We start from the raw sequence: 12,800 nt of genomic DNA, 5'->3' as shown, positions 1-12,800 counted from the left end.
CGCGGGCACGGCGGCGTATGCACACGCTCGAGAGTTCATTTGTTATCGGCACAATGGACAGTGTAGAGGATAGCCTTACTGCCCATGCATTTACCGTGCGCACGGCTTCCTGCTCCTCGCGCGGGATACGCGTCTCTCGCACCTGCGATCCACTTACGTGCGATAAGTGTCATGTTAATGACACTGATCCGCGTCAGTTATTTCACGCTGCGACTACTCGCTTATGCATGCATGCGCATGTGAAATTAATTAATGTATTTAATTAAATATATGCATTCATGTCAAACACGCGTTAATGTAAAATATTTAATTATTCCCGAACGGAGAGCACGATGTTATGTCCCGCCGCTTTCCTACGTTCATCGCAAGTCGTTAAAGCGGGCCTATTCAAAGTTTTTATTGAGAGAAAATAAAAGTGTATCGGGAGTCGAAGTTTCCACGTTGTTCCTGGCGTATACATGTACATAAATTTTTGGTGTAATATCCAACGATGACTGCTTTCATAATTAGGATTCTCATTAAGCTTCCTCGTCAAAGAGGAATCGATTTTGCATTGATCAAAGGACCCGCGTGCAGTTGAAGGGAGATATAATTATAATTTTAATGATGGTGAAATTTTCGAAGTTTTTCTGGAGGAGGCTGCGCTGTAACGGTCGCAGCGCCGGCAAACAACGCGGGCTTACAAGAGTTTCATGCATCAATTCTGATTTCAGATGCAGAGAGCGGTGCTACTGCTCTGTTGGCTGCCGCTCCTTAACCACTGCCACGCCGTTAATCCAGGTAAATATCGATCTACTTTTCGATCTTCCTCCCGCAGGTGGTAATTTGCCGCGGTCGCGAAATCTTGCAATCTGCAAATCTTCGCGAAGGGGCGAGATTTTATTATTCCGCGTGGGCGAGTCCCCCACCGACACGCCACAGCGAGGCGGATTACTGTTAACGCGAAACGATATTGTGTATGTCGGTTTAAGGATCCGTTATCGTGCGAACGTAAGCCGCATTTACGTGGCGCATCGGGCTTAACGTATAGCCGGACGTTAGGTGCCCGAACGCATTAGTATCCAGGCAACGTGTCCGACAAAAACAATGCCCCTGTTACCACGAGCTGCCGGCTTCGGCCAGCTAGCCGGCTCTCTTGGCGAAGTCACGAATTGCGGGGATACACCATACACGAGCACCCTGCTTGTTCCCTCGTGTACGTGGCACGAGATACGCCGTGACTGCTGATAACGCTTGTAGGCATAAGATGGGAGCACAAGATGCCTGCTCGGAACACGAAGCGTCAAATCGAGAAAACAATTATTTCGAAATCAAAATTGTTGAAATCGAGATTTTATCTCAGCAAGATTTTATTAGCGCGATTTGTGAAAATTAGAACACTTGGTTGGGACGCATCTTGTCGTAACCAGCACGCGTGCAAAATCAGCATGCACACGCGCCAGCAAGATTGTAAAACGTCGACACGAACGCCGACTCAATTCGGAGCAGTACCGCGTGCCGGTGCTCCATAATGCAGCCATAACGTAACCGTATGCACGCATATTTGCATTTTCCTCGCATGGGCGGAGCACAAGTGACGCATGAGCGGAATGTTAATAAAAAAAGAAAGGACGTTATTTAGTTATAACGTAACCCACTGCGTCATATAACGTCAGATGCAGACGCTGAATTATATTCAGCCTGATGGATTGCCGGCTGCGACCGGTAGGTATTCATTGCTTCAGTAGGCAGTTTCCGGGGAGCTCGCTCATAAATCAGGCGTCGATACATTGTGAAACGATCTCCTCTGAGGTCGAGGCATCCTTAATTCATCCCCTAATCGCCCAGAATTTACGTGATCGGTGACGGCTGATAGATGTCGATGTGAGCAAGTCGCTTGTCGCAAGCTTGCGATTGATAAAACTTTCATTTCCGCGCAATTATTAAAGTGACCGGCGTATTAGGCGGCGCAATTGTTATATTAACATGGCGTATGTATGTTAGTCCCGAGAATCCGGAGAGCGAATACGAGAGAATCGAGCGCGGGCTTTCTCTAAAATACCGCCAGACTTATACGCGCGAATGCACGTCATCAAGGTGCGACACGTTCGCGCGGATCAAATATGAGTGCGGACGCAATTTTTCCGACCGCGGCATGAGAGAAACGAGCTTGGTTATACGCTGGTCGTATAACTGACCAGCGTTACACTGGTCGCGAGTGTATCGCATTTAATTTGGCCGGACGTGCGGAGCGCGCGGCATTCATCGCTTCGGTCGGCGTCATTGAGCCCGTTACATAGATACGCCTGCATCGCGCACACGCGGTTAACAGCACAGAACAAACGACTCTCTGTCCTCTTCTCTTTCCGCCGGGCTCCTCTCTCTCTTTCTCTCTCTTGCTGTTCCATCTTCGTTTCACAACGCGTCTCGCATCCTCTTTCCCGCGGGCGCGCTGGAAATATTTCGACGATTTGAACTCGTCAACGTCTGGCGACGGTGTTGATCCGCTTCATCGGGCGAAATTGCCGAAAATGAACGTTAGCGAGCGATACGTTAATTTCTCACCGTCGCGTTCGCCAACGCTATCGTCCTCACGTCCGAGCTTGCCGGATATCACGTTGTACTCCGACGGAAGTGCAAGTTTAGATCTAATCAATTCGGTCGTCACGCGCCGGCGAATAATTTCGCCGAGTTTTCGCGGGAATTGCCCGAGAAATCCCGTCTCCTGGCTGCGGGGCGAAAGTTCGCTATTACGATCTTAGACCGAAGCTAGAATATGTTCGCTTTCGGCTTACCGGAAGTTTAATAATACGGCTCGCGGAAAGCGGCAAAACTTCGAACCGGTCTATATCTCGTTGGATTTGCTCGCTCGCTCGTGTTACACGAGCAGGTACACCGATCTAAGAGTAATATTCATTAAAGGTCCGATGCGCGCTCCGCGAAAGATACTTGTAAATTCTGGCCGCGTTAAGGCCGCATATTTAAGTTGTAATCGTCGTGCAATTACAAACTTTTCCAACTTTATCTTTTCGAGTTCCCGCTCGAACGCGAGGCCGGGAGCGAGGTGCCCGCGCGTTACGTTTCCCACTCGAGCGTAATCAGGATCGCGAGAAAACTATACCGTCCGCGTCGTCCGGAAGTCGTGCCGAAACGCATCTCGCGTAACTGACACAACGCGCGCGCCTTTCGAATTTTCGTGTCTTCGCACTCGGTATCATCCCTTCTTTTGGAATCGCGTCGCGCTTTCAGCGAACGATACAAACGTAATCATGTTGAGCTTACAAATGTCCATCGGGCTATGGGACACGCGGAAAACGCACACCCAACTTGATCCAAGTTTATGCGTTCGCGTAAACGGTACGCGCGGAAACGAAAACGACTCCGCTGGAAAGCACGAGTCTTACTTCGCGCCTGTAAATCGTACAACGTGCGAAATAGTGCCGGCCCTCTCCGATTTCCGGGTGGCGTGCGGCAAACTCGCGACCGACACGAGTATACTTTTAACTGCCTTCGCCGAGGACAACGGCACCGCAAGCACCGTAACTCGATCGCATGTAAATTGCCGGCGGTGTAATCTCGTAAAGCGGCTCGACGTTACGACGAAAGTTTCGCAACGTGCTGGGGGAGGGCAGGGACGGAAAAAAAGTGGGAGTGATATAAAGTGACGTGATTCTTTATCCGGGGGAGGGGGAGGCAACACCTGGAGCTCGCAAGAGATCGATACCTTTCCACCGATCGTGCGATTGCCTCTTGACTTTGCACGGCCAGCCGCCACTCGGTCCTATCGATCCTATCGAGTGGAAACTACGAGACCCGAAACCAGGACTGATTCGATCAATTGGCAATGGCGCGGTTTCATTGCGGGCTGCTGCTCCGATTGTTTGATGACCCCAACGTTGTAACCTAAGTTGCGGCAAACTTGATCTGGCTCCCGAGCGGTAATTCCGATGCCAACTTGAAGTTTATCTCTCGTCTCCGTCATTCGGTGACACCGCGACCACGGCAGCTTGGACAGGCCGCCAAACTGACATCCCACGTGCAAACGCGTGGGGACCTTTACCGCACGTGGGGTTTCGTAAAAATCTGTAACTTTGTTTATGGGGTAAGAGCGAACCACGTGGGGGAGCAATACCACGCACTTGTTATTTCTCTTCCCAAGTGATCCTCCATTTCTCCGCAGGCCACGCTAAGAGAAAAGTTAAGTTTCTTTTTATTTAATAAAGCCGGGTCTTGATGCAAGGTGGTGAGATAACGACAGCCAAAGAAACGGGGAGAGGTCCGATGAAATATACCAGCTGACTTGGTGCTGCTGGTCGACAGTAGCCGGGGGAAGGTAAAGCGCAAAGTAATAACGCGCGAGATTCGGGCATGCCAGATTTATCGCGGCAACACATACCACTGACGTGACGGGAACGGTAACGAGGCTCAACGACAGCTGGTGCACGGCCCACTTCTCGCGCGCGAGAATACGTTACTACACGTACGTTACCGGCTGCCATACACGCGCGACGAGTACGGCGACAACTGTGTAAACTTTTATCGACGAGACTTTCGTTTGCGATCTTGGGAGCACACGTGATCACAGATCGGCAGAACGGCGTACGGAAAATCATCCGAGGATTACCTCGTCATTTACAGCGTAGAAATTAAAAGAAAATATATACGTAATGCATCCTTCTGTATTCACATTTGCACCGCGTGCCCGCAATCTGCTGTGAACAACGACAAAGAGACACTCGATGAAACAGTCAGTTCGTGCGACAAATGGAGTGGTCGCTATAAAAACCTGTATGTTCAAAAAAACAATAAAAAGAAAAAAATATACAGACGGATGTGGGCGCGGTTTGAAACCTACGGTTGTTCTACATGGCCACCTCGCAGTCCTCGGTGAATATCTGCCACTGGAAATTCAATTTCAGGCATCGCCGCAGCGACAAGATTAATAGTCGGCCGTTTCGCAACTAAGTCGCGAGAAAATGAATTGTTAACGAAAAAACTGAAAATGACCGATACACACGCTGCGTAAAATTGCGACGGAAAGTCGATACTCCGAACAAAAGCTACTCTCTTTTCCTGTTGTATTCGCGTATTATGGTAATTGTATAGTATAATTGTAACTTGCAACGTACCGAGAGCAAAAACGCTTTCCGCAGTTGCACCACGAGACTGAGTTACGGTTGCAGTTTACAGTTTTATAAAAAATTCATTTATGAAACAGAAGAGAAGCCGGAGGTATTTATGTTTAGTATATAAACCGCGATATCTGAATAGCAGAAGAGAAGTGCGGTGGCATAGGATATCCTGCATGATCTCGCTCCGAACAAATAGCGGGAGTTAGTTTCGTGCTCTTTCACAAGGACAGTTTCATTCCTCGAGAACCCATGCAATCTTCCGTACGACTCTGAAAGATGAACGAGATGTTGGATCGCGGCAGTAAAATTCCGTGAGCATCACAAATTTCTCCTTGATCTTTCCCTCAGATCACAACACGGCTTTAAAAATTAGCGACGTTGGAATACGTGACGGATTAATGGCTGATACTTTATGGATACGTGCGAGGATCTTTTAGCGACTGGCATCGACGAAGGCCTTGTGATATGTGTGGAAAAATGCATCGATGTCGGCGAATAAAAGCGAATACAAGCACCGACGAGATTCCGCTTGATTGAACAAGCAAAGAAGCTTCCGCTGCCTCCTGGAATCGCGATAGTTCTCGTGGTCGGAACGACGTCCCGCACGGCAAATCGGAATAGACGGGCAAAGTTAGACGGATGTAATGCGGCATAAAGGTAAAGAAAAGTTGCGGACTTAACGACAAACTTCCTCGAGTGTCCGGGCAGCATCCCTTATCCGAGACAGAACTCCGCTTATATCATCAAACGTGACATTTTTACAAGCTTGCAAGTTCCGGCGCAGCGATTCTTTGAATGACACTTTGGTATGTATGCCGGGACGAAGTATCGTTGAGATTCCACTCGCCCGAACGGGCAAAGGATCTGGATTGCTATCGCGGCTTCCAAGGACCATCTTCCCAGACTCCAGGTTACGCCACGGAGGTTCCGTGTAACACGTAGACGCAAATGCCGAGGATTCGAAGGAACTCACCGATAAGCCCGGGAATAAATACGGCTGTCTATTTCTCCTCGTCGTGCACATGCCGGGCAAACGGGAGCGCGCGTATTCTCGCTGCGTTTTTCAGCTTTTCATGCGGAATTAAACGTATTTCTCTCTTCGGGTGAAATGAAACGAAGATTTTCCGCGTAAGGGAGTTCACGCGAAAGGGAGACGCGCGTGGAACGTTCCGCCTAGCCGAGCGGCCGAGCACGCTTAGTTTCCCGCGTTGCTTTGGAGATCATCGCGGTATGAAACACGATCGGTGATTACCGCGCGGCGTATCGCGCTATTCGTTCCTGATAAAGACCGCTTTTCCGGGAAAGCGAAGAGGAAAAGAGAATCTCTCGACTCGTACAGCGTGATCTGCCTACGTTAAGTTCCGCGCTATCCCTTTTCGGGTATCGCGTTCAGCTGCTTATCGTATTACAGATGGTACAGATTAACGCGGCATCACTGTCGGCTTTGACTCGACCGGACGAGAATAGTCATCGTTGTGGCTTTTGCGGATTGTCCATGCGGCATCAACGCTTCGGGTTTGGCATGGCGAGCTGTCATTAGCGGAAGAGGCCAGATAGATCACGGGTGACACCGTAACTAGTTTAGGCGAGAGCGGTACCACTGCACTGGCAATCATTCGGTTGTACGTGCGTTCAGCTGCTTTTAACGGACGGCTTGTCAGCGTATGTCAGCGTGAAATCGGTCAATACTATCCTTTGTGCCGCCGATCGGGACTTGGCAGACGCGCATCAATCGGTCGAATCATCCTCTGCTTCCAGTAACGTTCAAACTCTCTGTCGGACCGCGCGATAACGCAGTTGATCTCTGATCATGTTCTCTTCACGTTGTGATATCGATCGACTGCGAAACACACCAGTGCAACCGATCTCTTAGTATTATTTTCGCTACAGCATCTCTAGTTGTATTGAAGCAACGAAACGGATCGCGCGCGCGTGTTCCACATTGCTTCGTATCCAAAGAAATGTGATTGGTATAATCTCCAATCGACTGGAGATTTCTTGTTCGCGAACGGATGCGCTACATGCCAATATTAAACGCTGCTGATCGAAACTAATTAAATTTCAACCGCGCGTTCTCTGCTTTAATCCCAAAAATGAAACAATAATAAAACGCGAACGCGAAATTGTGTTATTATATATTTTATACCGAGCCGGAGTACTTTCCACATCTACTGTTTTAAAAATATTGGATAAAATCTCTGCAATCGCGTGTATGTATACGACAGTGCTATTAACGCGACTCCATTATTGTGATCACCATTATTGTAGCTATTTTCAGTTCATGATGTGGAAGGTATGTTGCGAATTTACAGTGATCTGAAAAACATGATAAATGCGGTAACATATCGTAAGTACTTAATCGTAATGATTTCGCTTGCCGTGACTATCACGAGTACAACAACGTGACATTTCACTTTGCATGAGAAAAACTTGAGACCAACAGCGCGAAACGTCACGTTCGGTGTGTGCATGGCGCGTATCTACAATTTGTTTCCAAATGTCTTCACATTTTGCGGTACGGCACGGGGGAAAAAATATTCTCGCGATGTACGACATCTATATCTCTTTTTTTCATAGCTGGTTCTATCTAGCTGTTATCAACCAGAAAGCTTCCAGTGGCGAGCATCGCGCATTCTCTCACGGATGTCCTGCTTTTGCGGTTTTTGTATCTGTGCGCGACTATAGTATAAAATATAATTTTTTTCGCTCTAGAGAGAGCTCGCGTTTTCGCATATAGCCATGTGACAGATTGCTTATATCGCGTGATAAGAGTCGCAGTGCAGGTAAAATAATTTTATGAAACGAGAGACATCGCGGACATTAACTTAATTAATGTGACGTAAATTAGATTTATTGCTATGTAAATAACATGTCTAAAATGCCCAGGAATTGTAAAAATTGGTACATGTATAAATACTTTAAATCGCTTTTCGTTGAATTATAGTTTTTTATAGTACTTAATAGGATAATAGTAAATTTTATTGTGCATCGTTTATTTTGAGAGTACGAGAAATATAATGGAATAGTAACCGAAATGGATAGAGAATTTACATCTAATACATAATGTACACACAATGTTTGGCACTACAATTAGTTTCAATCTCTCTCTCTTTCTCTCCTTTTCTCTCGCGCGCACACGCAGACAATACATTATCTTCCAATTTATTATTTCAATAAAATATCTTTCATCTCAGCACACACACACAGCAGTAAATTATTATCTGATGCAAACGGCTGTAACATTTCTAAAAGTGGGTTTAGCATGAGCTTCGTATGTGCTTATAATACGAAAGTCTTTCCTGCATTATGCAGTTGAATTTAGTTACAAAACCAACTCGGTTTAAATCGAGGTAGCAAGCTGGTCAGGCATCTTCGTTTCTGGACCATACACGAGAAACGGCCGTAGGACTTTCCACATCTCTCTTTTCTTCTTGCAGATATTTAGCTTCGCGTTTTTCCGATGTCGCAAGTAGATTTTTGTTCCTCCGCTTTTTATGCCCAGCGTCACGTGGGCTACTACGCGATGGCAAAGATACAAATGCTCCTGCTGGTGCATAAGACTCATACGTGTAATATCTGATTCACACACGTACGCAAACCGCCGGATGTGTTACGTCGGTGCGAGGAAGTCGTGCGCCTGATATCGGCGCGATTCACTTTGCGCGGTTGCATTACAGCCACGTCGCCCTTTCTGGTTTACCCCTAGAATTTCGTATGTCCCTAACAGCATGCCCGGCATACAAATTACCCCCTTTACTTTTAAATGAAGACGCGGCCGCATTCAAAACATTTGTTTCATTACGCGCGGCCGGTCTTCTGCTGCGATTTCGTTCGTCCATAATCTGCCCTTTACATCAGAAGAACTGGAAATGAAAGTTCCACGAGCGCTCGCGCGGTCCGTCGTTCGCAGTTTGCGGTGTTAGCTCGGTTAAAGTTTTGTCACTCCGGAATAATTGCTAATATTCCGCGATAACAGGAATTGTGTTCAACTGCGAGAAGACGCGATGGTAGCAACTTTGATAGCACTAAGTAGCAATTGCCGACGAATTGTACTTTTATTTGACGCGTTACTTAGTTATCATCTCTGGTATCATCGACTTATCGAAGAATCGAAAATTATTTACGTAATCCATGATAAATACGTATAATATATTCAGTAATTTAATCCGACCAATAAATTTGTGTTCTCTTCAAACTGATATTATATTTGGCCGATAATTGCTCGGCCCCCATAAATTTTCCTATCAATAGTTAATATCATCCCGTTTGCCGAACATATTAAGCGCGTGATCAAATACGCAACTTTCAACCACATCGCTAACGCGTGCCTGTCTCAGTGCGATGGTTACCAAACGGCACGGCGAAAGCCGATCCATCATAATGCTCGATCTATCCTGGAATAATTTCAGCGAGCTCACACTGTCCAATCCGAGCGAATATCTCCATTAAAAGGGAGCGGCATCGATTCGTATCCGACGTGCAGGGTGGCGGAAGTCACGTTTGTTCCACGAATGTAACCACCAGTAGTCTATTTATTCGTACAATGCAGCAGCTTCGTGTAATTGATACATGGTTCAGTTCGGCTGGCCGTGTTGCTGCATTTCGATTCGCGCAAAAAGGGAAAAACCACCGTTGTTGTAACGGCGATAATACAGCAGTGCATCATGCCCGTGACGTAATGCGCGATTTATACGACGACTACGTCTATAACATTTTTCTCAATATTTCCGGCGAGCGTGTCTAGAATTTTTCACATTTTTCAGAATCGTAAGAGTAAGTGACCACGTATACGTGTATAATCGCATCCTATTCGTTTGCGTTACGTTCAAAAGCATACGCGTCATCATTTTCCTTTTGCATAAGGACAAAGGCGATTCTTTATCGCATTTCTGTGGAAAGACATGATATTTGAGTTGGATGACATCAAACATTCAAAGTTGAAGGATCGATTCGATAAAATAACATTTTATTTTCGCGAGAACTCATAATACTCTATACGCAAAAGCTAATATCGTATGATTAATTTAACATGAGAGTTAGCAAATTCGCCCACCAACATCATTATTAACGTTATTTACCTCGCGAGGATTATTTTCACGAAATTTAATTCAAAATATCGTGATATCCACGGGCGGTGATCAACAAATCGGTTCGAACGACCGAATTGCGCACGGCGAAATTCGAGAATAAGGATAATTAACATACACGTATTTTTATATCGTCCCGTAACAATTTAATAACGTGAACACGCACGCGAATATTTTTCACGGACGCAACGCGGTTTCCACGGGCGTATTCATGGATTTTCACTGTAAACGCCGCTGTTTCGGGGATAATGGCAGAATTGTACACTTCGCCCATTATGATCCGGTCGAGGCCGGAGCAAAGCCGAGTATTTATGTAATGCGGCCGTGTCGCCGTAATGCATGCATTGCGCATCCGTTGACACGGGGTTACAGAGCGTGTTAATTACTAGGCGGCCGTTATGCGTCATAAATTAATATTTCAATTACGATTTCGCAAATGCCCTTTACGTCAGTGTGCGATTCGCTCGTATCCTGCTCGTACAAATTTCACCAGTCAACGTATGGCAGACGTTCGCGCTTACGAAATTGAATGCGAATTATTCGTCGATACGGCCGAATGGAAACCTCGTTAATCTACGAGTGGTCGATATCGATAATTTGCGTGACAGCTGTGAATTGAAGTCGCACGCGACTTACTTCTTGCGAACGTTCGCTCGAGAATCGCCGATATCGCACCGGATATTCCGCGCGTGCAAGCGTCGTTCTATCGGCGTCCTTTGAACGTTAAGTTCGTAGATTCCGAGCTTTTATCAGTATATCGTAGACGTTCCGCCAATGCATGATCGCGTGTATCGCCGTCCGGATGAAAACTTCTTCCTCCCGGCTCGACGCCCGCGCCGCAACAAAATTTCAACAAGTATCAGAATAGTCCATTGCGAACGCCGTTCCGGCGATGAGGTCAATATCTGCGCCAAGCTGAGCTCTCAAGGCAGAATCAGGAAGCATCTTCTTTTTCTTCTTCTTCTTCTTCTTCTTCTTCTAGCGATTCTACCAAGCGGAGTTTTCCCGCGCGGGATAACGTTATCCGTATCATTTTTCAGGCAAGCTGCCCGGCGATTGATACATGCATATAAATTTACATTTAGGAATCCAAATGCATTGCGAACAGCGATCCGTTGCTACGTCTTCTCTCTCCCTTATCCACAAGAGTGCAGAAAAAAAAATGAAGATTAATGTTTAAACACCTGTTTTCGTAACGCGGCAATTCTGCAATTCAGATGCGCTTAACATTTGCATTAGCGAAATAAAATGCAGACGGATGCAGTTATGTAATCTGCTTGGTTCACATGAGAGAACGCTCGATCGCGCGGGACGAAAGAGCGCGTTGCAGTTACATTGTCATTCCGGATTCATGAATAAATGCTTGCTCGTGGCCATAAAAAAAAAGAGAGAGAGAGCGAGGAAGAGAGCTCCGGCCCGCGAGTATCGCAAAAACTCCCGAGCCAATAGTAGATAAAGCAAAACTGCCGGCACCACGGTTGTATATAAATTCTTGCTAGCTTGTTTGCGAATATTCCGGCCACCTGCTCCTAGATTGATATCCACCCCCTTGCACATCGCGGCACCTGTCAAATCGGTGTTGCGCCGAGCAATCCATAAAGAAGTGCCGATAATCTGGATTGCGCAATATTTTTTCTTCCAGTCTCGCGGATGTGTACTGATTGTGAGTAACGGCATGCTGCGACGTGTCGTGATTAAAGATGCGCGCTTGTGCGTTTGCTGTTAACAAAGTTCAAGATTGATCCCGTCATTCAAATCCTTTGTCCTTTAATATCGGACGATTTAGAGATGATCGTCGCGTAATTTCATTTGGAGATTTCCATAGGGCGCGGCGAAAAATTTCCGCACGTGAAAAATTGGTTACAATATTCATGCTACACGCGTATTAATATTTATGCAGGCATTTGTGTTAGTGAAAAGTGCATGGACATGCGCGTACAATTTGCGAAGTAATCCGCGAAAAACTTTTCATTTTTACATTAATCTTCATCGTATGTATAAATATACAAAACAAAAATACAACACGCAGCCACGCGACGAAAGCTTTTTCCGATAAATTTTACCGCGAGTGCGAAAAATAATTGAGATATAAAAGCGGCTTTTAAAATTTATTCCGACACGATTGGGGAGATTGCGGACACATCCAGGCAAATGTGACGTGCAATTGTTGTTGTTGACATCACATAGATGTTTCGTTGACGCACGTGCATGTCAAAAGTCGTTTAGCGAAAATATTTGCGGAGTACGCATTACTGCACGCGTATAGTCGGATAGTACAGTCGGATGAAGGAATCAGCGTTGACCGACCTCTGGTTTAACGGGAGTTGTTCGCTCGGTGTAGGTGGGCACGTGGAAGAATAAGCGATAGCAATTTTTTAATACATCCGTGCAATGAGAGGAAGAGAGGAACAGCAGAAATTGCGCGGACAAATAGAGCTCGTTTTATTGATAAACTCCTCGGTATTTGCTTGGTACTTGGCCCGAGCCGAGGCCAGAGGTCTGCTCCACTTTGATAACGCAAATTGTAAATCGCTAATCCATCGTATCCACGTGAATGACGAGCTCTTTGATTGTTTTCCCGTAAACGTTTAAGCGGATAAAA

General features: G+C 46.3%; 1 protein-coding gene across 1 annotated transcript in view; it reads left to right on the top strand.

The window, feature by feature from the left end:
- LOC105275774 (suppressor of lurcher protein 1) overlaps window positions 1-12,800 on the top strand; it is a 226,943-nt gene that overhangs the window by 30,802 nt on the left and 183,341 nt on the right. Inside the window, exon 2 of the mRNA XM_026971836.1 lies at window positions 714-780. Within this exon, the coding sequence (XP_026827637.1) occupies window positions 714-780 (67 nt within the window). The remainder of the gene's footprint in view (window positions 1-713; window positions 781-12,800) is intronic.

This window comes from Ooceraea biroi, chromosome 8, assembly GCF_003672135.1.
Source record: "Ooceraea biroi isolate clonal line C1 chromosome 8, Obir_v5.4, whole genome shotgun sequence".
Lineage (NCBI taxonomy): Eukaryota > Metazoa > Arthropoda > Insecta > Hymenoptera > Formicidae > Ooceraea > Ooceraea biroi.
The sequence above is the reverse complement of the archived record's forward strand: the minus strand, read 5'-3'. Positions and strand labels throughout refer to the sequence as shown.